At 35.7% G+C, this 24,643-nt stretch overlaps 2 protein-coding genes across 2 annotated transcripts in view; one reads left to right on the forward strand and one right to left on the reverse strand.

Annotated features, from left to right (window-relative positions):
• LOC139130142 (RING finger protein nhl-1-like) overlaps positions 1-24,643 on the reverse strand; it is a 36,389-nt gene that overhangs the window by 2,426 nt on the left and 9,320 nt on the right. The window lies entirely within an intron of this gene.
• LOC139130261 (transmembrane protein 145-like) lies at positions 2,225-9,548 on the forward strand. The gene is made up of 5 exons (XM_070696013.1): positions 2,225-2,243; positions 2,970-3,040; positions 3,833-3,892; positions 4,248-4,397; positions 5,124-9,548. The coding sequence occupies exons 1-5, from the start codon at positions 2,225-2,227 to the stop codon at positions 5,226-5,228; spliced, it is 405 nt and encodes a 134-aa protein (XP_070552114.1). The 3' UTR covers positions 5,229-9,548.

The following is a 24,643-nucleotide window of genomic DNA, read 5'->3' on the forward strand; positions in this document are numbered from 1 at the left end:
TTACAGATAGAGTTACAAGGTTGTAAATTGTTTTGTTGTAATTTGAACTTAGTCACAAATGCATATTGATGTAACTCACACATTTCCATGGCAACGTATTTACATTTTATAGATTGAAATGTAATTTTCAGTCCATAAGGTAAGTCATTGTATTGCTGATTGGCTAAAGATCTAGAGAGAGAGTTGCCGAGTTGTGAATTGTTTTGCTGTTTTGATACCAATCACCAATGCTTACATGTCCATTTATTTTGTGTCTTGTTTATTTTTGACTTGGGGGACTATAGATTGGGTCATGTCCGTCTGTCCGTCCGTGCGTCCGACCGTTTACGCAGATATCTCAGACATGCCCTGGTCAATTTCTTTCAAACTTAGTGCACAAGGATAGTACCCTACCCCATACAGATGCATGTTGATTTGTTTCACAATATGATCAAATTTGGCCGTGTTACAGGACTTTTTAATTTACACCTCCATAGACTCCCATGTATAAGGCAGTTCTCCATAGACTCCCATGTATAAGGCAGTTCTCCATAGACTCCCATGTATCATGTACAATTCAGTTCTCCATAGACTCCCATGTATAAGGCCAAGAAAAATAAAAATTTAGTTTCTCATCGTATTCATATTGCAAAAAGGGTGCAGTGACACAGTTTTTAGTCCCCAAGGATGAAGTCCAAGGGGCTTATAGATTGGGTCATGTCCGTCCGTCCATCAATCCGTGAGTCCATCCGTTCACGCAGATATCTCAGACATTTTGACAAATGTCACATGACCTTGGTGACCTTTGACATCAAATATACATATTTGTCCATAACTCAGTAACCCAAAGTGCTACAACCTTCATATATGGTATGATTGGATACCTTATGACGCCACATATTGTACCTCATTAACTATGTGCATATCTAATTATGAACAAGCCAATAGAGCTGGATGTCTGATTTTTGGTATATAGGGATAACTATAGGATAGAAATTTTTTGACAAAATGTCATGTGACCTCAGTGACTTTTGACCTCAAATATACGTATTTGTCCATAACTCAGTAACCACAAGTGCTACACCCTTCATGTTTGGTATGATGGGAGACCTTATGACGCCACGTACTGTACCTCATTAATTATGCACATATCTAATTCTGAGCAAGCCAATAGAGCTGGATGTCTGATTTTTGGTGTATAGGGATAACTATAGGATAGAAATTTTTTGACAAAATGTCATGTGACCTCGATGACCTTTTACCTAAAATATACGTTTATGTCAATAAATAAGTAACCACAAGTGCTATGTCCTTTATATTTAGTAGGATGGGAGACCTTGTGACAACAAAAGCTATACCTCATTAATTATGGACATATCTAATTCTGGACAAGCGAATAGAAGTAGAGGTCTGATTTTTGGCATATAGGGATTAATTAGCAACACAATTTTATTTTCAAAATGTCACGTGACCTCGATGACCCTTTACCTTGATTATACATATATATGCATAACTCAGTAACCACAAGTTCTATACCCTTCAATTTTGATAGGATATTAGACCTTAAGATGTCACATATTGTACATGTACCTCAATTATTGTGCGCATATGTATTTCTTGGCTGGCCTATACAGCTAGAGGTCTGATCTTTTTTCCCGATTTAGAACCATAACTTAGACATGCCTCATTTGTTTGAAATAGGGAACAACAATATAGACCTATGTGCCCATAGAGCTCAACATATACACTCCAGTGATAGTTTTTAATGACCACATTTCCCTGCCTAATCAAGACTAATACTCCTGTTACAAGTGGGGACTATGTCATTGTAAATGACTTGTTACAATTTTTTTCATGTACGGAGCCATAACTCAGACATATTTCCACCAGTATAATTCAAAGTTGGTATAATGACAATGACCTATTTCATACATATGCATGTTAATTTGTTTCATGGCATGTAGCAGTATCTTGTCAATTACTGAAGTTTTGTAATTAGGCTGATATGTCAAGAAATACTGCATCAAATTTCATGAAACTTGGTACAGATGTTAAGCTCACATTGCTTTAACAGTGAAAAAGACATTTATCAGTGTCATTTTAATCAATTATCATTGTATATGTAATGAACTTTCCTAATTGGAGTGATATATCCACAAATACTGTATCAAATTTGATGAAACTTGATACAGATATTGATCTCATAGTGTTGTAAATAGTGCATCAAACTTTACCGTGATGGAATATGGTGCCGGTGATAATCTGTTAGTGTTAGGATAGTATGCGAAAATATTTGGTAACATCCTGTCGATTAATTCCTAATTGACTCATTTAATGACCTTTCATAATTAGGAGGACGGCCTACATTGGTTTTATATTTTCACCACCATGGAACTCATTCTTGGCCATTGAGTGCCATCTGTATCAAAGTATTTTTATCACAGACCTAACTAATGAAGAGGACTCTATCGTCTCTTAGGACTTGTAATCAAAGTACCCATTAACAAGTGGGGATACGGCTAGTTTTCAATCGGATTCGAACCCACAACATACGGCATCAGTCGCCTAGCTGAGAGGCCATAGACAGAACCGCTCGGCTAAATCTCCACTCCCAAAAAAGAGTGGTTCAATAGCCGGCTAAGTTGTTACATTTTTCTGACTGAGACCGCTCAACACGTTGTAGAGTTCGTGAAGCACTCACGCACGCATGCTCACTATCATACATCGCACATACACACTTTATCGAAGCGAAGAAACGAATTTCATCGCTTTAACTGGGCGAACGATAACCTCGGGGACAATTCTGTCCACCAGCAGTGTTACCAACCCAGGTTAGAAAATACGGCTAGTTTTCAATCGGATTCGAACCCACAACATACGGCATCAGTCGCCTAGCTGAGAGGCCATAGACAGAACCGCTCGGCTAAATCTCCACTCCCAAAAAAGAGTGGTTCAATAGCCGGCTAAGTTGTTACATTTTTCTGACTGAGACCGGGTCAGGGAAAAAGTTGTCAACGCCATTGATCACACAATTGCACTTCTGGCATTCTTTTTCTTTCTGGTAAGTTTACACTTCCTGTTTTAATGTGTCCTTAAGTAATGCATTACATGGCAAGATTGTGTAATTAGCCCCAGTGGATGATGTCAAGGGGATTCAGGATTTGGCTCTATCAGCCCATCATTGCATGTTCTGGTCCATCCCTGTGTTAAAATAACATTCCTAATTTTCTAAAACTAAGTCGATGAAAACTTTATGCACTCAAAATAAGTCCCCCACAAGTGGTAGACCAAAACAGAATTGGAAAAAGTTAAGATTTTGAATATCTACCCCTGCGTCGCATTCTACCTTAAAGGGAAACGGTCGTCAGAACTGAGCCTGTGCAAGTTTCTTGTTTACAAACAATGTATTTCATGCACCATATCTAGATGCACCTCATCATCATAGTTGCAACATTTAAATTACAAGATGCAGAGTATGACAGACACGTTTTAACTTTCATCAATCACCATCGTACCTTGGATAAAGTGTTTACATTGGTCTTATGTGTCCTACACGACCTTTGAGCGTGATTCTGACAACTGTATCCCTTTAATATGTATCTAGTATGAGAACAGTATTGTACAAAGTATGAATCTTTACTATCAAAAGTACTATTGTCTTTTGTCATTGCTTTTGTAAATACATAATGAGAATGTCAAGAGACATATATTGTTAGTGTATCAAGGAAGCATTACTGTATTGTGTGAACATTGCTGTGTGTTCAAGGCTGCTTGTTTGAATGGTTCTAATAATTGATACAAATCAAAATATTTTAAAGAGGAAATAACTATGTGATGTCTTTTTCTATTGCAGATTATTACGAGACCGTCAGCGGCCAACAAGAACTTTCCATATCACGTCAGAACTTCCCAGGTAACAAAAATTAATGTTATTTTCTTATTTTCAAGAGCTTGCCCAATACTGTTCTCATGATGTAATTTCAAAATGGCCGCCATCAATGTGTCAACTCTATGGGAAAAATAAAACTTCATATTTTCGAAAATTAAAACAGAGCTTTAAAATGAACCCTCACATGTGGTGAATCTGAAAAAAATTATAGTTTGAGAGTCTGAATATCTGTACCCTAGGCAAATTGTACCTTGATGTGAACTTGATCTCTATTTAGAAACAATGAATGAGCAAAGCTATGGTAGTTTGCTTAACTTCAGGAGTATTGTGTATAATGATGGACTAATGATTTGTACATTTACAATTCCCTGTCTTGCAGATCGGTGCACTGCATACACCGAATGGAACACTGAGTGAAAACGTTGATGGCTTTTCCCATCATGCCTATAACTCCAATGTCTTCATTGGCCATGCTAATGCCAACTTTACAGAGCTCTTCACAGTCAGCGGTAACATGTCAAATGGCACGGTAAGTTGCATGGCTTTTATTACAACTAAAATGGCAGAGGTGTTGTATGATAGTCTGTTGTTTCGTAACTCAGTCACCTGTTTTCTAAAATTCCGCTCTGCGCCTACCTGCCCCATAGAAGTGTGTATATACAACTGTTCTTCTCAGGCGTATCACGCGTCTTTGGGCGTGTAAGCGCAGAGCGGAATTTTAGAAAACAGGTGACTGTGATTAACAAATATATATGGCAGACCTACAAGTTTTAAAGTTGCTTCATTGTATGGCTAGCAAGCTAGAAGTTCTTTCAGCTTACCATTTGTGATAAAAGTACCAAGCCCATCTAAGCGTACGCGAGCTCTCAACAAAGCAAAGCTTGTCTCAGCCCCCTGGTACAGCAAGAAATATAAATTTTTACTAGTGTCAGCTATGCACTGTCACACAGGCATCACGACCCTTTCCTTACCCAGCTTCACCATAGAGGGCGCATCAACATACCAGTAAAACAAAATCAGAACTGCTCAGCTCTGAGAGAGTTAACACTTGAACACTTGTTTCATTTAGCTTGAAGTTATGCTACGGTACTTATTTATTTTGATCAGAGTAATCCTGTGGGCCATTCTCATGGGATATTTTCTTCTTAACGCTCAAGAAATCAGTTGCCGTATTTTAAATTTACTGAAAGCTTTTCTTTGACGAACTCTCAGAAGACATCTACTGACACAACAATTTACTTTTCCTTTCTTTCAGAATGATGTGAAACGTAACAACAATGATAATGGAACTGCAAATCACAAAGTGGATCACAATATTTTCACCACATCAAACTCTCCCTCGGCAACGTCTGAGGCATAAATGTTTAGATGAATTTCCAAGACATTCAGAGAGAAAGAAATCATATATTTTTAACTGCAAGGTCTAAAATTGACAAGTTGCTTGCTTTGCAAGTAAGCAATAACTGTTCATTTACAATATTTGAAATTGTATTACTTTCATATCTTTCAAAATGTCTTTTCCTCCTTCCTTGAGGTGTAAAGGAATAAAATCCCGTCCGTTTTTCTGAATTGTAGAAAAAGAAAAATTGTCATGAAGTAGAGATTTCATGTTTCTAGTTGTAGTCAATTATTCTTTAGACTTCAAAAACGTATTTGTAAACTTAATGTGTTTGGTCTAGCAAATATCTAGCTCTTGAATTAGATATGTGCTGTAAGCTAAAATGTTGTTGTGTAGTCCTAATTTTGTGTCATTCTTTCCTGGCCCTATGTCCATGTCTTAACTTACTTAGCCGAGCTCTCTGATATTTTAGTTTCAAAGTTGTTTTAAAAATATCACACATATATTTCACAGGTTTTATTTAATGACTGTAGGGAACAAAAATTACTAGTAGATCAATGTGAAATACTGATGTGAAAATATGAACAGTTGCCAAAGTTTGCAAAGGACATTTACTTTTTTCACATGGTTTCGGTATTTTTACTTACACAACTTATTTGATGTACATCTCAGTTTAGCTTATGATTTTAGCCTTGTACAATTTCTTTCATAAGAATATTTGTTTATTAGTAAGATTGAGAATGTTCAGTGTTTTGGTAAAATTGCACTCACAAAATTTCGTTCTACCACAAATATGAATTGACAACGATAGTGTAACTGCAACAAAGATAAGATGTGCTTTAACATGAATTGATAGAATTGATTTTTTGCTCAGACAATGGTTCAGTTTCTTTTCCGATATCATCACTTCTTCTCAGTGTACTCAGTTTTCCAAGCTGTGGCTTTTGAAACAATCATATTTGCTAGGTCATTTGCATATTTGTTTGTTTTGTCACACAAGACAGTGAATCCAGAAAGAGATCACAGCATGACTTATGCGACATTAGACTTTCTACCTCTACAGAGACTTGACTTTCAAGAAATCGTTTCAGCTCATTTTTCTTCTTAGACATCAAAACCTGGATGATTGCCAGGATTGAGTCCTTTGGATAAGTTAGCACACCAGGAGAATCAAAACAGTCAGTTTTAAATGATACGTCGTTTTGATAAACTTTGATGGCTATGTTTATCTACACACTTAACAAAACTTGTGTTACCAACACTGTGTTTGTGAACTTTTCCTGATGTGTCTAGGTTATCCTTAAGGTAGTCAGCACCTTGAAAATGAAAGACTTAAACTTTTGCTCAAACTTTCCTCAGTGAAACTTTCAACCATTTTTTTAAAGCAAGAATAAAAATTGAGGATAACCATACAAATTTTGGTCACCACGCAAATTTTGATACTAGAAAAACGAGTTGCCAATATTTACAAATGTTGAAAATCAAAATGGTCACCATCCTTGTGTTACTTCTATGGGGTATGAAATTCCTGATTATCACAAAGTTAAGCCTGTGAAAACTTTATTTACTTCATAAGATTCAAAATGAGCCCTACACTTGGTAGGCCAAAAAGATGTTAAAGTTTTAGATTCTGCATATCTATCCATTCCGCACATTCTACCTTAAAATCTGTCCATGAATCCTATTGTGGTGTTTATGTTTAGAGACACACTTACCGAATCCTACATTACCAAAAACATTTGTTTTTTCTTGAGTTATCGCAGTTTTCTCTAGTCTGTCCACGACTCGCGTCCAAAGTAGAATTCTGACAAATGCCTTACCACATTCCACAGTATATTTTAGCACAGTAACTTTTCTTCCTAGTTCAGTAGTGTTACTCTGGTCCACGATGACACATTGTAATTGATACAAACAGTTGTCTGAACAAGTACTTGTGTAATTATCATCTTGTGAACTGATGATAAATAAACTTGTCAGAGTCAACAAAATACTCATGTAAGAATTCAGACACAAAAAAGCACAAGAAAGCAAATATCATTTATAAAGAAATCACTGGACATTATTTTTCAACCAAAATTTTCAATCTTGGTGTTTTTGTCATCTGCTCAATTCTATCAAATGAGTTAATTCATAAGTTTTGAAAATCCATACCTTCTTTAAAACGTATGCTTTTCCTGTGTTTATCCAAGCAGTGGCAACTATTTTTTTTATTTGTCCACAACAATAAATAGTCCAAATATGAAATGTTGTTATGTAAAGTATCACTTTTAGATTTTTATATTGCACTTTTTGGTTGTCGCACATTTTATCCTGTAATGTGTAATACTAGTGTGTTGTGTCGATATGCCTGACTATTAGAGTACTGTAGTACACAACCAATGCAAATAGCATTTTAACCAGTGAAAATTAATAAATATGAAAGATTTTTGAAACTGTAAAATAATTGTAAATAATTGTCAAAGTGTCCAGATATTCTAGATATTTAAGAATACAAAATGTAACTATGTATCAACTGAATTCAATATTGGTGTTTTGAGTAATAGTGCGTAGAAAGAAAATATAATTTCATTTTTCATGTTTGAATTTATTACCAGTACCAGGACATTGATGGTGATAATAGTTATCCAGGAGATTGTAAATAGATATTTTGTATTTGAACCCAAGGCACTGTACATTAATTAAGAACAGCAGATATCAATCAGTTTATTGTCAGTGTGTCACTGTAAGGAAAATTATATTTTGCAAGATTTTTAACTTTTAGTTTTATTCAGTTTTTTGAAAATACTGAGTATTGTGTTGTTAGCAGTCTGTGGATATTTTAACCTATTCATCCGAGTGCCCTATGAATAGGTCCACAATCACCATTGGTGAAAGGGTTTTAGTGTATGCTCTTGATATTGTGCCAATTAAAGGTATACTGTCACCTGTTCCAATTTTGCCACAGTTACCATGGAAAGAAAAAATCTAACCAATCACAGATTTTAAGCGGTTGGCCGCTTTTTAAAAACAGCGCCCTCACATGGGCATTTTGAATACCAAGGAATGCCACTTTGACCATATATGGGCATATTTAGATTACAGGTGACTGTATACCTTTAAATGAATTTGAACAGAAGAGACAAAAATGCATGGTTTGCATTTTAGTGTCACAAATTATATTCTGAACACAACAGTCAAATTGATGAAATATTCATATTTGTAAAGTTGTTTCCTTGAAGGGTCAGCTTTTGAGGCAATGGATAGACTTAAAAGAGGCCGTTACCAACATGCGTATAATTATCCCTCAAAAGCAACGTTTTGTACAAGTATTATTTTAACAGTATTGCGATAATGGGTTTAGACATACCTGCTCCTCCCAAATGTAGGATATTTAAACAAGCTGTTTTCTGTTAATAATGTTTGTTCAATATTTGTATTCAGAGTATGGTTACAATTAAACTCCTTGTACAAGGATCTGTTCTGTGCCTTCTAAAACTCATGATAACACCCATCATTGTTCAACCTGACTCATTTAACTGCTATGACCTTGAACGACTTTCAACCTTGAAAGATCTGTGACCTTGCATGAACTTGGTGCTTGAATTTCCAGTTCTGTCAGCAACAATCTGGAGAGCCATACCTTCAATATGTGTACTTATCACATCAAGTACCATGACTGTAATGTGTCTAGTATTACAGAGTTCACGCCAAGACCAAAGTTATGTGTCAATAAAGATTGTGTCTAAAGAAGGCTACCAACACAATCTGTTTATAAATATCTCTATCATGACATGATTTGTAACTAGGCGAATAGATAAGTCTTCACCTGAAGACTACACCATCAATACTTCTGGAGTACTACGCTGTTTGTGTTAGGGAGCCTTGCATGATAAGTAAATCCCATAGGATGACATACCGGTATACTGGTAACTATATACTTCAGCCAAACTGTATCAACTATTCTCATGATAATCTGATAATTGCAGTGTAATTTTATATGCTGTAATCTTGAAAACCGTGAACAATTCTATATATTCTGAACATCACACATGGATTTGAAACTATTGTCCCCCATTTTTCCCCATTGTGGCTTCTGCAAACTTGAAGTTTTTTCCCCTCTACAAAAAGTCAAGTGGTTGTGTAAATAACATCTGTGGTGAAATGTCTTCATTTCAGAGGAACTGTATATTGGAAATTTCCCATGGTACATTATTTTGAAAAATAATTTCGACATTGATGTCTTTTATTTGTGATGTTAACTTCATTGTATGAAATTTATTCAGAGAAAATCATTGGATTTGTGTTGACAGGGCAATCAGATGTCATGTTTTGACACAGTGTGAATAAAACAACGCTCGTATTAGTCCCCACGGACACCGTCCGGGTGGACTTCTAGGTTTGGTCATGTCCGTGCGTGTGTGCGTGCGTGCGTCCGTCCGTCCGTCTGTGCGTCCGTCCGTCCGTTCACGCAGATATCTCAGAGATGCCTGAAGCGATTTCATTCAAACTTTGTACAAGGATTACTTCATATGTCATACAGATGCACGTCGATTTGTTTTGTGATACAATCCAATATGGCTGCCAGGCGGCCATTTTTATTACGATTTTTTCATGTACAGAGCCATAATTCAGGCATGTTTCAACTGATTTTATTCAAAGTTGGTACAAGGACATTGACCAATGTCATAGATATGCACGTCAATTTGTTTTGTGATACGATCCAATATGGCTGCCAGGCGGCCATTTTATTACGATTTTTTTCATGTACAGAGCCATTACTCAGGCATGTTTCTACAGATTTTATTCAAAGTTGATACAAGGACATTGACCAATGTCATAGCTATGCACATCAATTTGTTTTGTGATACGATCCAATATGGCCGCCGTGCGGCCATTTTGTTACGATTTTTTCATGTACAGAGCCATAACTCAGGCATATCTCAACCAATTTTATTCAAACTTGGTACAAGGACATTGACCTACATGTATGTCATACACATGCACATTGATTTGTTTTGTGATATGATCCAATATGGCCGCCGTGTGGCCATTTTATTAAGTTTTTTCATGTCCAGAATCATAACTCAGACATGTATCAAGCGAATTTATTCAAAGTTGGTACAAGGAGATTGACCAATGTCATACATATGCACGTTAATTTGTTTTGTAATACGATCCAATATGGCTGCTGTGCGGCCATTTTGTTATGATTTTTTCATGTACAAAGCCATAACTCAGGCATATCTCAACCGATTTTAATCAAAGTTGGTACAAGGACATTGACCTATGTCATACATATGCACATTGATTTGTTTTGTGATACGATCCAATATGGCCACCATGTGACCATTTTATTGCGATTTTTTCATGTCCTGAACTACACTCAGACATGTATCAAGCGATTTATTCAAAAGTATTTTTATCACAGACCTAATGAAGAGGACTCTATCCTCTCTGAGGACCTGTAATCAAAGCACCCATCAACAAGTGGGGACTGTGTCATCAACGATGACGTATTCATATGAACACCACCCTGAGTTGCCAGCATAATGTCTTATGACTAACTTGCCTTCAAAGGTGACAAGGACAAAATTTATTGTGCTATGACTGTACCTTGCTACGTGTCCATATTTCCACAACTCCCATAGTGTGAGTGCTGTAGGAGTGTAGGGTGGGGGAGGGCATACGCTGGGGCTAGAAACATATGCAAAGCGACAAAACAACAATTTGGCTTCTCTACCCTTCATCATCAATTCTCTGCCTCACGTGATCACCAAATAATGAGACAGAAAGAAAGGTTTCATGATTGCAATCCCTGTTATTGCTTATTTTTTATTAGACTTTTTCACAAGTGTCCATTGGCACAAGGAAGTAAACATACAAATATAATACAGCGTATTCACTTTCAACAAGTAGGAAATCAGGATAATAAAACAAAATTTTGGGATATGCAAATTACATTGGGCTATTACTTAAAAACTTAAAAAACAGGTGATTCGTATATTTTGCTACATTCATGAATTTTTGCTGCAATACTCATTATTTGCATATAAAATATATTACCAGAAAAGCCTCTTAGTAAAACGTTTAGGGTAGGCGCTGCACCCAACTAAGCGTTTTTGGCTCAAAATCACTTCTTTTGCAAATATTCATTCAATTTGAATTAATTTTTTAACCCAAAATTAAAACATTGGTTGAGTTCACCTTTTAGCTTGTCAAGCAGTCATAAGTTGTGTGATAAAGAAGTGTTAATTTATGCAAATGTATGCAAATCGCCCGATTTCGTGGCTTCTCTTTTCTCCGAATTTAAAGATTTTCAAAGAATTTAACTCCACTCTGGCTGGGTCAAATTTTCTGAAATTTTCACATAATGTTCTTTAAATGCTGTATTATAAAATGACTATAATTTTTGTTTGGCAATGAAGTTCTTGCACTTTGAATAAGAGGCATTTTAAGTTTGCTAATCATGTTTTTAATCACTTTTTGAGTTTCAGTCTTTCAACCCACGCGATTTCATAATGAGCATAGATAATGCAAAATAAAAGTCTTTCAAGTGAATATTACATTTCAGAAAATAGAATCAAGTTTTTGATTTAAATTAATTTTTATCATTAATACCAAAATTGAGGTTTTTTGCCCCAAATATACACCCGCTTTATCCTTCGAGTAAACTATTGCTGCCATTCTAAACTTTAGAGTCTCTGCGTTTTGAAAATATATGGTATGAGAGGGTTTCGTTTCGTCTTAGATGAGAAATATTCCTTTGAAATAAAAACTGTCGATGCAACATGCAGCGCCACCTTATTAATTTGCTCTGCATATACACTTCTCAGAGAACCATCATGATGGCTGAACCTCTAACTCATGTCTAAGACAAACTGATATCTCTTTAAATATTCCCTTAGCGACCAATGTCAACTGGAAAAGCATGGTTTGAAATTCTGCTTTCTTTTGAATAGATTTTAATGTGTGTCATACTTTTCCTATTCATAAACACGTGATATGACATATAATTTCTCGCGGTTCGATAGTATAGAGAGAAATTGATGTCTTCGCGTTACGCGAATTTGACACGTGGCATTGATAAATAATGTGTGGGCGTGGCTACGGCGCTATAAGTGGGAAGTTAGGAAGTAGATAATCAGTCTAGCCAGACACTTCAGCAGCCTACAGAAGGGTTCGTCCAAGTTATCATAAAAAAGATGCTTTTTTGTTTACGTATTTAGGGAATGAACACAAGTGGTGAAGTCCGACACCACCCCGTGGTCCTGTGTTATGCATTGTTTTCGTACACAGGTTTCCAGAGAATTCCCTTTTCTTAGGTTTTTTTACCTCTGGTTTTTCCTGGACGGCATGCACAGGTGACGCGGGTATTTCATTTCATTTGCTCCCGCCATGTGCTTCTGCACCCTGGTTAATGTGTACTGTATACTTTCCTCTTCTTGTCTGTAATAAAGCTGCCACCTCTGGCTGATCCATTAATAATGAATTAATGGAGTGGAACGTAATTCATTTATTAGAATGGGAGTATAGAGAAGACAAGAGATTTTCACTCGCGCTTATATCCGTGGACGTCCGACTTCGAAAGAAAAACAATATAGGACGAAGAGGGCGTGCTTGCCAAAACAAGTTGAATGGTGATATATGCTCCCACGGGTAGCCGATGCAACAGGTGCATCAGTTTTAGTTCTACCACAGTCACTCTACGCCTTTCTAGTCCAATTGTTTATGCCCTCAGCAAATTGAAGCGTTAATTCGACATCGTACCGTGCATTCAGACTCTCCAACGGATAGTGACCGACTTACTTTGAGTTCCCAATATCTACATCCAACAATTGTGATTTATTTTAAAATTTGTTGTGGTCTCCCGTGCTCCATTGACAACTTCGATGGGATATACTGATTCTTTCTGAAATACTGTACAATGACTAATTTGTTGTTTTAGCATGCGTGACTACTTCCACTACGTCTCTGAGTTTCCGTAATTTGGCTGAAAGATGTCAAAATATACTTGCAAAACCAGAAAATCCAGTAGTAATTCAGTATGAAACAAAGAAATGTCATACAAATATATTTGTATATTGGAAGATTAGTCCCGACCAATTTATATTTTACTCCCATTTTCGATTGTAAGCTATTTCTGCAGTCGATCATGATTCAAATTAAGTTGAAGGAAACTTGTTTAACTGTTATTGTCAAAGGCGGGATGGGATACCTGTTCTGGAAAAGAAACCGTTTGATTCCAAAATCACACTGAGAACGCCACTTCCCTTGAAAAAAAATACCCAGAAATAGACAAAAAGACATTTTATGTAAAATCACTCTACATTTTATTTCATTTTTTCAGAAGTCAAACTGTTCCTGCTTACATAGAAACTATCTAGATTCAAATCAAATTCCAAGTTCAAGTTTATATAATTGACAATTTACACAAGTAATAATTTATTCCTGTAAAATGATATCGGGGAAGAATATCAACCATTTAACTGCGGAAACGAATACTGTAATATAATTAATTATTACACCTCACTCATTCAGCGTGCACTGCCATTGGTTAAACACGACTCACGTGAATTTGCATAAATCACAGAGGGACCGTGCGTAAATGTTGCGTTGAGTGTAACCATTCTCTCAAAGGGCTGTTTTCAGTGAAATGCTGCATGCTGAAGTCTCCTTCTGCTGGCCGCCTCAACAAAATGATATTGATACTATGCAAGAGAAACTTATCACTTTAAGTTGCGGCTTGATAGGGACCGTGGGTGACGTGTAGACAACGTATACACTTTAATTACAAATGGCAAATATTGACGTCTTTGCATACTATATGTTTTTTCTTCCATGAAATCATGTCACGATGCCTCCCCAACAGAAACTATAGCTATAATAAAATGTTGTAAGGTGTTGAAACAATTTACCCTCCTTCCTACAAAGTTGCAATGTATTGAAACACTTTACTCTCCTTTCTACAAAGTTACAAATTCCCTGGTACGTGAAGCAAACATTGTTGCTGTTCGATACTGTGCTACAATACATCATGGACTACTGGTAACGACCATGGAATACACTGACTGAGGCTGGGCTTTGCTTTGCCTCTAGTCCCGCGTACCGGTCGTCCTTTTAGTCCAAGTTTTACCTACCTTGCTTTTATCAAAATTTGGCCTGCAATTAGTCAGTTTGACAGTAAAAACCATTATTTCAAAGGAAACTTTCACAAACAGAGTCATAATACAAGGAAAAAGGAGAAAAACTTGAGCTTTTCTGAAAGGTCAAATCTGGGTCATCTTATGTGACCCCTTAAGTACACAATTATGGTTCAAAAGAAACCACCTAGGGAGGTCCAATAGGTACAATCTTATGGTAATAGGTATAATTTCTTGGTGCTTTCCAACTAAATGGCATTTAGCTTGACTGACAGTTTTAAATTAAATTTTATTAACAGTTATGGCAAAGGGAAATTGTCAACAGTAGTTGCAGTAAGCATAACCATTTCAAATCTTTTTTTAGAGCTGCAATTTTTGCATGGTTACTTAACATCAAAGCAACAATTCAAAAGTAAAACAATTAAAATTATCCATTTGGACTATTTCAAACTGCTTTAACTTTTGCAAGAAATGATGTGATTCTGAATGATTTTAATATTTCAGCAGATTCCTCCATTTTAATGATGTAATAGTGAACATCACCAGACATTTCTTGATCATATCAAAATATCAAATGAAAATGTTCCTGGGCTACAATGTTATCATTATCATTAAAACTATTATTACTCTTAAAAACATTTGAATTGAACAATATCATTGTTCTTGTTTTAAAGGATTTTGGCCTAACCCTTTTTGTCTCAAGAAAAATACTTATGCTGAAGATGTTATTGAGCCTGCTTGATCACAACTATGACACAACACCACAATACTTGTATCTACCGGTACACTGCCACTATGCTACCGAATGCTTTCTTCTGCAAGGAAAATTTGTATTTGTGTGGCTAACAAATTTGACTTCATGACTTAAAGACTGCATAAATGTGGCACATATTTGAGGAGCTTGTAGTGTATATGTATGATAAGTTGTCATACTGTGAACACTGACTGAATGCTGCAGAAGTATTCTGTATCTGTGGTAATATATTCATATTGCTACCAGTAATAATTCATATTGCTACCAGATTTTTAGAATTGCCACCTAATTATTTCTTGTGGCAAAAGTTTACCACCAGAAATGAAAATATTTCTATCCCTTTAATGTCATAAAAACACAGATAATTAATGTAATAAAAACTAAACAAATATTTCTAAAAACTATGTAAAAACTATCATGAACAACATACAAAACATTGTGATCCGTAAAATTAGGAACTCCTGAATGCCGAGAAAGCTGTTGCTACACTTGAGATCATAAAGTGTTTGAAAAATTTTGAATTTGAAAGGAATTTTCATCATTGTGGTTTAACTTTTCATTTGATAAGTGTAAATGTCAAGCACTTTAATGGTCATGTTTTGCTGATATATATTTCTTTAGATGTTTTTTTCCATAATTTTTCACTGTTTTGTACATTTATAGATGTAATGTCTATTTAATGATTACAAGTATAATTGTAAACTTTCATTGTTGAATGCTTATTGATTATTATAAACTGAATAATTTTTTTCTTGTCTCTCTACAGGATAGTGCTCAAGCTACAAAGTTTGCTACATCAGAAGACCATGAATGGACCTTGTGCAATGAAACCAATGAAAATACAAGTAACATTGTGGCTCAACATACTACTCATGATATGACAAATAAAAGTACAGTCAAGAAAAGCAAGCATAGTAACCTGTATCATGTAAATCAAAGTAACCTATGTCATAATTTAAATGTAACCAAAGAAAGTACACTTGAAAGTAACACCTGTAACAACCAACAAAGTAATAGTACCAACAACATGTAACTGATGTAACCAACAAGGGTGAACAAAGTAACTTGTACCATGTTACCAACAAAGTAATTTGTGTCCAGATAAAAATGGAGACAATAGAAGTACATATGTTAGCAGTATTAAAATAATAACAGCAAAGTGTAGTTGATAGCAGCAACAAACATTTTAAACTATATTAAATTCTGGTACGTGGTAGTACACATCAAGGAAGTACACAATTTAGTATTGGATCCAGAGGCAAACAGTGCACATGCAATGCATTAATTTCCCTTTGTATGTCATTACAGAGGCACCTTATGACAGAGTAGATTTAGATAAAATTCTGCACCCGGGAGATAAACTATATATTTCCATCATTACAGATTTAAAACTGAATGATAAATTTGTTAATGACCTGCTCATGTTCGATGACCTACCACACACTGTCTTCATAAATCCATGGCATTATGGCATCAAAAGGGTCAAATATATACCTTTGTGAACAGTCACCTCGCAAAAGCTATTTTTGCCATTTATAACTCACACAAGTTTTTACAAAACCAATAAATAATACAGTAACTTCGGTTTTAGGGCTTCATCAACTCCATGTAATTTGAATCATGGCAAAAAGCTCCAGGCTTGGAGCTTCCATCACATAATATGGAAGAGCCATCTTCCGATTGGTATGGCATTGTCCACTCACCCATGATCAACCAGGCTGTGGATATTTACATAACTATTGTTGAGACTGAGTATCCTTTGCAAACAATGAATCACTTATGATGAACTGTCCACTGTCAGATTCTGTGCTGCTGTTTACTACTAACAACTGAGAAATTTGACCGTGGACATTTTATTATACGTGATTCATCGTTTATGCAAGGATACTCAGTATCAACAATAGTTATGTAAATACGCACAGCCTGGTTTGAGCCTGGGTGACTGGACAATGCCATACGCACCAGAAGATGGTCCTTTCCATATCATATGTTGCAAGCTCCCAAGCTTGAAGCTTTTTTCCATGCTTCAAATTACATGGACTTGATGAAGCCCTAAAATGAAACTTCCTGAACATATGTAAAATCATCCTTGGTGAACTTCCCCTTTCAATGTATCTACAGTTTGTAACTTTATTATCATTTGCATATCCTTACATTTGCCGCAAACTTGCTTAGCGTGATGACTTTAGCCTCTTAGATTACTTAACCCTTGGATTACTCTACAATTTTTATAATCATTTTCCATTACAATCAGAGTACATTTGCATTTTTGTTAGTATTTTATTTAGCTTCGATATTTACTTTACACTTACTACCATTACAGTAAATTTTATTTACTCATTACATTTCTACCATCAACAACCATTTACAATATATTGCCTGCTTGTTTGTTCAGTGTTTATATATTGAATAAAATTTGTTTACAGTTAAAATCCATACTTGTCCCGTGTCACTTTTCCCCAGCTGTCAGCTACAAATACCAGGTGGCTATTCTTTAACATTTGAAGTGCAGGCACAATCAACAACCTCTCCTCTATGTCAGTATGTAGAGCTAACCCATTCAAACTCCCATATGGCCAAGAGTATATGCGCCTGTGAAAACTCTTCTTATAGGTTTGAGATTGCCTGTCTTTGAGTTTGTCTGTATGTATATGATATGATTGTGCGGGTGTGTGTGCTGCAAAAACTCCACAGCCGCAGCACCTACCCATTTAGTATTTAATGTACAGGTGCACCCAGAGATAGAGTAGTTTTACAATGTGCCAGTTGTGATCAAGTGCCATTGGCGCTATTTTTTAATATGCTCATGATAACTACATGCTATATTGTTACGTGAGAGAAAACGAACAAAAGGGTGAACTCAGCAATTTCCGTATAACAATATGTATACACCTTCAGTGATTTAATAGTAATTAGCAGTTTGATTTGTGTCACAGTGTCAGTGTTAGCCATTCCTTGATTATAATTTGTTTGTTGTTGTTGTTGTCTCAGTACTTATCAGATTTTTTTTCTTAATCATCACAAACAATATTTAGCTTGCTTTCCTTATTTTTTATTTTCATACTGGTGAATGATACTAAAACTTAAGTTTTCACAAAAGTCCAAGTCCAGATCTTTGCCTGGTTGTCTCTAACAGTAAAAATATTTTGTGTGCACAAATTGGTTTTTGTAATTTTGAAATATTTTAACCATTTGTGATGGCCATAGGAAAATGAGATTTTGTTGGATATTTTTAATTTCCTCGTCAAAATAATCTCAACCCATGAAAAGCTATCTAAATTCAAATTACCTTTGATATTGTTTCTGTCTGAAATGTTGAAAATATTCAAGTTCATTTCTGTAGTGATTGTTGTGATTAGATTGCATTGGCCACGGTTAATATTTATTTGTTTCTTAATTTCTGCTTCTCTTTTAAATATTCAAAATTTTTTAGCCTTATTAGCCATGCAGGAATTGATAATTTTAATTCCATTCACAAATTTGCTTCTCTGCTGCTTGACATTCTACTGAATGATTTTATCTCAAATTTATAAAATTGTTTAAACTTCTGTCATTATATCGAAATAATATGTTAAATTTTCATCAAAGTTGTAAATTTACCCAAACTACCAGGTCACAATTTCGCTGAGTTTTATGTCTTTTCTCTCTGTCACTTCACTGGCATAATGTCATTCTGTAACTACATGATAATTTATCTGCCTGTCTTTACAGCTCTACCTTTCACCCATTCCTTTAATCATCCCTGTCAACAGTGTCATTTTGGCTCTGTCTCCTACATGTAACTTTACACACACTCAAGTCACACACACACTTTCAGTCCTCTCACACACTAAAACAGTTTGAATTGTATTGTTCATGTATGGTTAATATTTATTTGCACTCATTTCTTACAAAAGTATTACTCATCATGAGTGTCATGGCTGATACAGTGTAATGTTTTAACTTGGTTACCTCATGCTAAGTTTATCATCTTTTTACAATATTTCCAAATATCTGATTGATATTCTATGCAATAATTTTCAAGATTTTATCTCTGATTTACTTTGATTCACCAAACTGTTTTGTTACTTTATTTGTTCAACAATAATAATGATTAGGATATTTATTTGTGATGAAAATTACTTAGATTTTCATGTTTTCCACATTCACACACACACATTAATTGTGAGTTGATTTGGATTAAATAAATAGAACAGTGAGTTACATTAATTATTTCGTAAGAAATTTGACCTTGGCCATAATAACATGGCACTCATGAATGTCTTGTTCTTCTTACCTCCAATGACATGAAGCCACTGTATGTTTTTGCATGCCCTGTATTTTTGAATCCTTCAAACTAAGTTTTGTTTTCATTTGTGTCAGTTTTTGTCAAGCAATTCTGATGCTCCACTTAACTAAAGGTGTAACCTGAGGTTACAACTTTAGTCAAGTGGAGTTACCTGGAATGGTATTGATCAGTATGTGAAGCATGGTGTATGTGATAATGTCTGTGGACTAATTTGCAAGAATCAATGTGAACTGTATTTAAGTATCAATAAACTTGCATGTACGGAGGCTAACCCACAGTAACATTTTATTTCACACAGATTGCTGAAAACCAGTGCTACATGGCAGAAAATCAGGACATGGGAGATGATGTCCTGGATGAAGATCAGGAAGTCCACCATGGGGAGATACCTTTAACACGACAGATGACATTGAAGATGTTAGAGTTTCCGACATGAGGACAGTTGAAGAAGGCATGGAGATGTTTACCCCTACCAATACCAGCCAAGGTGCATGTGACCTTGAAGATGTTTTGGGTTCAACTGAGCCTGAAATTCAATATTGTGTACATATTGTACACACAAACCAAACGGCCCTTTTCAGGGCCATCACATCCTCCAAAAAGAGAACTACCGTCTTCTACAATAACTTATTTTTATAACTTATATTATTTTTTTTATCATTATTTTGCACAATTTTGCAACTTTCCTCCCTGAGGGTAGTATTTGCCTCTCAATTGAAAAAAAATTTGCTCAACTTTGCTTCCAGAAATATAAACCATTCTCTTTCAAGTATGGAAAATCAGGGGTCACAATGCCAATTTTTGTATGGAGAAACAAATTATGAAAATTTACCAAAACGCTTAAAATTCAAAATGGCCACCATTCCTGTGTTACACTAGATAAAAATATTAGTTTTGATTGTCACAAGAATGAAAGGGTGAAAATCAATTCATTCCAAAGACTTCAGAATGAGTCCATGCAAGTAGTAGCCAAGAAAAGTATTGTACAAAATTTCAGATTCAGAATATCTGTTCTTGAGGTGCATACTATGGTAACCTTTAAGGGCCAGTAATGCTAACTTTTGATGAATTTTTCATTATTTTTAATTTTTACATCAATTTCAAGTCCTTATTCTACTTCCAAAAAAGTTTTGAAACACACAACTATCAGCTTGTCAACATAACCTCTAATGTGTAACATGCACTTTTACTGTTTACATTTGAATTCTAGTCCTGACCGGAATCCACTTGTCAACAATAACAATGCAGTTTACACATGTACAGGTAGGGTTGACAAGCTGAATACTGCGTATATCAACATGTTTTCGAGAGTAGAAGAAGAAATGGTTCCGACAAAAAAAGTGAAAAATCATCAAAAGTTAGCAGTACTGGTCCTTTTCATCCCATTTCTCTGTGCAGAGGTCCAACTTTTCCATGGAAAATCACAGGATTAGGTCAAACCATGTTGAAAAGGTAAGGGATATTAATGCATGTAGCTGTAACTATCTTTTGAAACCTTCATGTGATAGACTTGCCATAACAGAGTGTATTCAAACATTCAATTTAACATAGTGATATATCTAAAATTAATCTAAATATGACCACTGTAATTTGATGTAATCAATGGACTAATATTTATGGCTGCAGCTGTATTACCAGATGTGTCGTGTTGTTTGATAATCTCAAAATTTTATTATATCATACCAGTATATTGATGGCGCAAATACAGCGATCTGATTGGTCGAGACGCAAAAAGAACCGTGGTATATTGGTGATATACCACGGCTGGCATAGGCGCGAGCTCTCAGCTTTAGCGAAAATCTGTTTTTTACGTTCCACGCCAGAATTTCAATATACTGTTATGATATAATAGCAATAAATCACACCCAGCGATGGTATACCACTCGATTTTGACCAGTTCACTCCATATATGCACTCGCTATCGCTCGTGCATATATGTCGTGAACTGGTCAAAATCTCGTGGTATACCATCGCTGGATGTGTTTTATTGCTTAATTACATCATCAGTCCACCTGGTATCACCATGGACAGTAGAGGGGGAGTTGTCGCATGATAATAAGGTGTGCATCATGTTGTCTATGAAAATCAGTGCGGTGCGAAATATGAAAGACTAGTACAACGTACATCACCATCATAGACTATTCAGTATTCAGTATTGGCTATATAGTTTGGTTCAGCTGTGTGACTGATTTACATATTTTACATTTACTGATTTCCATGCGTCATTTTTGTTGGCTACTAGTTTCTTTGTATTCCCTGAAGATCAAAATAGCACCTTCATTTTGTACTTACTTTAATGAATTTGATGAAAAGGTCAAAGAGGACAGAATACCTAGGCAAGTTTACCAGCTCTCAACTATGAATGCATAGGCTGAATGACAGGTGTTAGTTCTGATTTGATATCTCCAATTCTACACAAAAACCGAATAAAATTTGTGTTGTGTTATTGTGTTTATTGTTATAATTCTGTATTCTTCTTTTGGATAGAAACAAACTGACCTGGCCGGCATGATTACCTCAGATGCCATGGTGATGAACTATGGATCAAGATTGGATGGACACTTAGGGAGGTGACAGTATTAGAACTGTGATTGGGTCAGCAATGAGGACTTGAGTAATTATTCCAGATACTGATATTTTCGAAGGTAATGAAATCACAGTCACCAATCTCTTGGCATGGCAGTAAGCTTACACAGTGAAATCATGGGAAAGGGATGGTTCAACATTGATTATTGAGTGTACCTGGAATTACATAAGAACATTTAGTGTCTTCCATTTATTTGTTGTTTTCCATTTCAAGTTAATTGGTGTCAAGTAGGTCAAAGTAATCTCAAATTAAGTGAAATTTGGTATGTACCATAATCCTTCAAATGTACTTATTTTAAGAATGTGAAAGTTAATTACATGTGGTAAATGGTCAGTCATGTGACACTTATTGCCCAATGGAAAGTTCCTCAAATTGTTGACGGACACTGCTTGGTTTTCATGGCTGCAGAAGTGACTGCAATACATATGTTGGTACCTCAACAAACCATTTTAGATGAGAAAATCAGAAGTTTTTCGTGTATTAAGCAGGTAGGCTATCATCATCATCATGAAAGTAGTGACACTACAAGAACTTGCAGTTGACATTACAGATACCTATATCCAACCTGTGAAAGGGAAATGCTGTTTAGTTTGCTACTCAAAAGTCAACATAGAGGGCGGGATTACTGAAAGAACCCTGCACACATTAGCAGTACTGGTACTGAGCATTAAATTTTTGTTCCTGAATAAATATAACTTACAAAATGTAAACAAGATAATGAAGCAACCCTGGGAGTACTACTCAACCATAAAACTGTTTCAGAGAGAATACAAATCTATTTTATGTATTTTTTCACCTGCATTAAAAGAAAGTGATTTGATAATGGTTTATTTCAATTTACTCTCAATGGGTATGTAATGGATGAAGTGTTTCCTGCTATATTAACTGCCAGATATCCAAGACAAACATTGCATTGATTTATCAATTCATCCATTTTCCATAAAGATTGCATGTTATACACCGGTTGTCGTTTTGAAATTTTATATTTCAAAATATCATGATAGTGAACAAATGAACACACATCTTCACTTACTTTGCATTGGAAAACATTTTGTTCTGAATTTTTACAGGTGTATAAAATACAAAGAATTCATAAAGTACGGGAGCACACTTGATATTTCTAAAATATTAGAGTTGGATCAACATTTATGCTGCTACAAGATGACCTTGATGAGCCAGTGATATCACCAACAACCTTTGACCCCTGTATATAGTCATAGTAATATGCTGCTACAATGGGGCAAGTGTTTGTGAGCTGCCATACAATACTGGTATGAATAGTTAACAGATCTGGCAAAGACCTATCAGTGAGTAAACATACACATGCACTCACAAACAACATGTTGTCGTAATGATGTGTACTTGTACTGGCAGTTTGCCAAGAATACCAGAACTACAGGCATTCAGCTCACTCCTTGTGTAGCCCTGTGATTGCAATATAATTCTATAACATTCACAGTGAGTCAGTATCTGTGACATTATGAACAGCCATTTCTCAAGATGTTTTCAAAGCAATTGTGTCTTAACAACTTATAAATTTTAATCTGCAACCAGAAGTAAATAGCAGTAAAGATCAAGCAATTATCATCGAGGATTGAATTCTTGCTGACAATGGGGAAAATGTTTCTTGCCAAGTATAAACATGAGTTAGAGAATCAAGATAGGTCACCATGAGTACTCTTTCATAAAGATAATCACAAATGTCATCACCTTTTACATGTCCAGGCATTGTGAAGCAGTTAGGGTTGGACCATTTGATATCAGAGGAGAATCTGGAAGATTCCGGGGTAAAATCCCAAGCGGTTTCCTTTGAGCCAAGGATGGAAGTAAAATGAAGAAGATTGCAAGCAGAAATTTACTATCTGTTGTTACTTTTTATTTTTGATGGAGCCTTATGTGCCCTTTTTCAATACATCTCATAATTGCGTTTTTGCATCCAAGTTTTGTACTGAGTATTCAAATGTTCCTGTGTCAGGAGGGGGGACCCCAAACCCCTGGCACATACCCCTGAGAAAGTGCATTAGGGAGCCATCATTATTTATGATGGGGGGTGGGGAGGGGGTCAGAGGAATTTCATCGGAAACTCAAATTTTTAGTAACCCCCTGCCAACTATGATGAATTTGAGTAACCCCCTCTAACACAGAAATTTTGACTGACCCCCCTCCTTTAGAAAAGTGAAATATCAATACGTTTTTGTAAAATTTACAAAAATACCTCAAATCATGCTGCACCCTGCTAGATTATCATCAGTTATCTTATGACGGTTGAAAAAGGTGAAACCAACAAATGAAAATTGCAACAAAATGTAGATATAAAAGCTCACACTATAATCAGTATCCAACCAGTGGCAGTATCCAACCAGTGTAGTATTGTTTACTTTGGATGGGTATCATGACAGGGTTTTCATGGAATATGAAAGCCCAGCGGGAGAACATGTGGGAGGCTGAAGGGGAAAGTGTGAGAGGGTGCTGTCCCCTCTCATGTGTGGAAAAAACTGTGAGAAGTTAATGAGAGCAATGGTGCAGTCTGGTGCAATCTTAGAGGTGCTGTATTTTTATTGAGTAAAACTTTTATAACATCCAAAGGGGGCAGAGCATGAGAAGGGGTGTCTGCCCTCTCGCAACACAAATTTTGAGAAATTGATATGTGAAATGGTGAAATCTGAGAAGCGTTTCAATTCATTTTGC

This window comes from Ptychodera flava, chromosome 3 (genome assembly GCF_041260155.1).
Source record: "Ptychodera flava strain L36383 chromosome 3, AS_Pfla_20210202, whole genome shotgun sequence".
In the NCBI taxonomy this organism is placed as follows: domain Eukaryota; kingdom Metazoa; phylum Hemichordata; class Enteropneusta; family Ptychoderidae; genus Ptychodera; species Ptychodera flava.

Coding starts and splice junctions, on each gene's coding strand:
- LOC139130261 (XM_070696013.1), top strand. Junction 3,041..3,832: donor TGGCATTCTTTTTCTTTCTG/GTAAGTTTACAC, acceptor TTTCTATTGCAG/ATTATTACGAGACCGTCAGC. Junction 4,398..5,123: donor GTAACATGTCAAATGGCACG/GTAAGTTGCATG, acceptor CCTTTCTTTCAG/AATGATGTGAAACGTAACAA.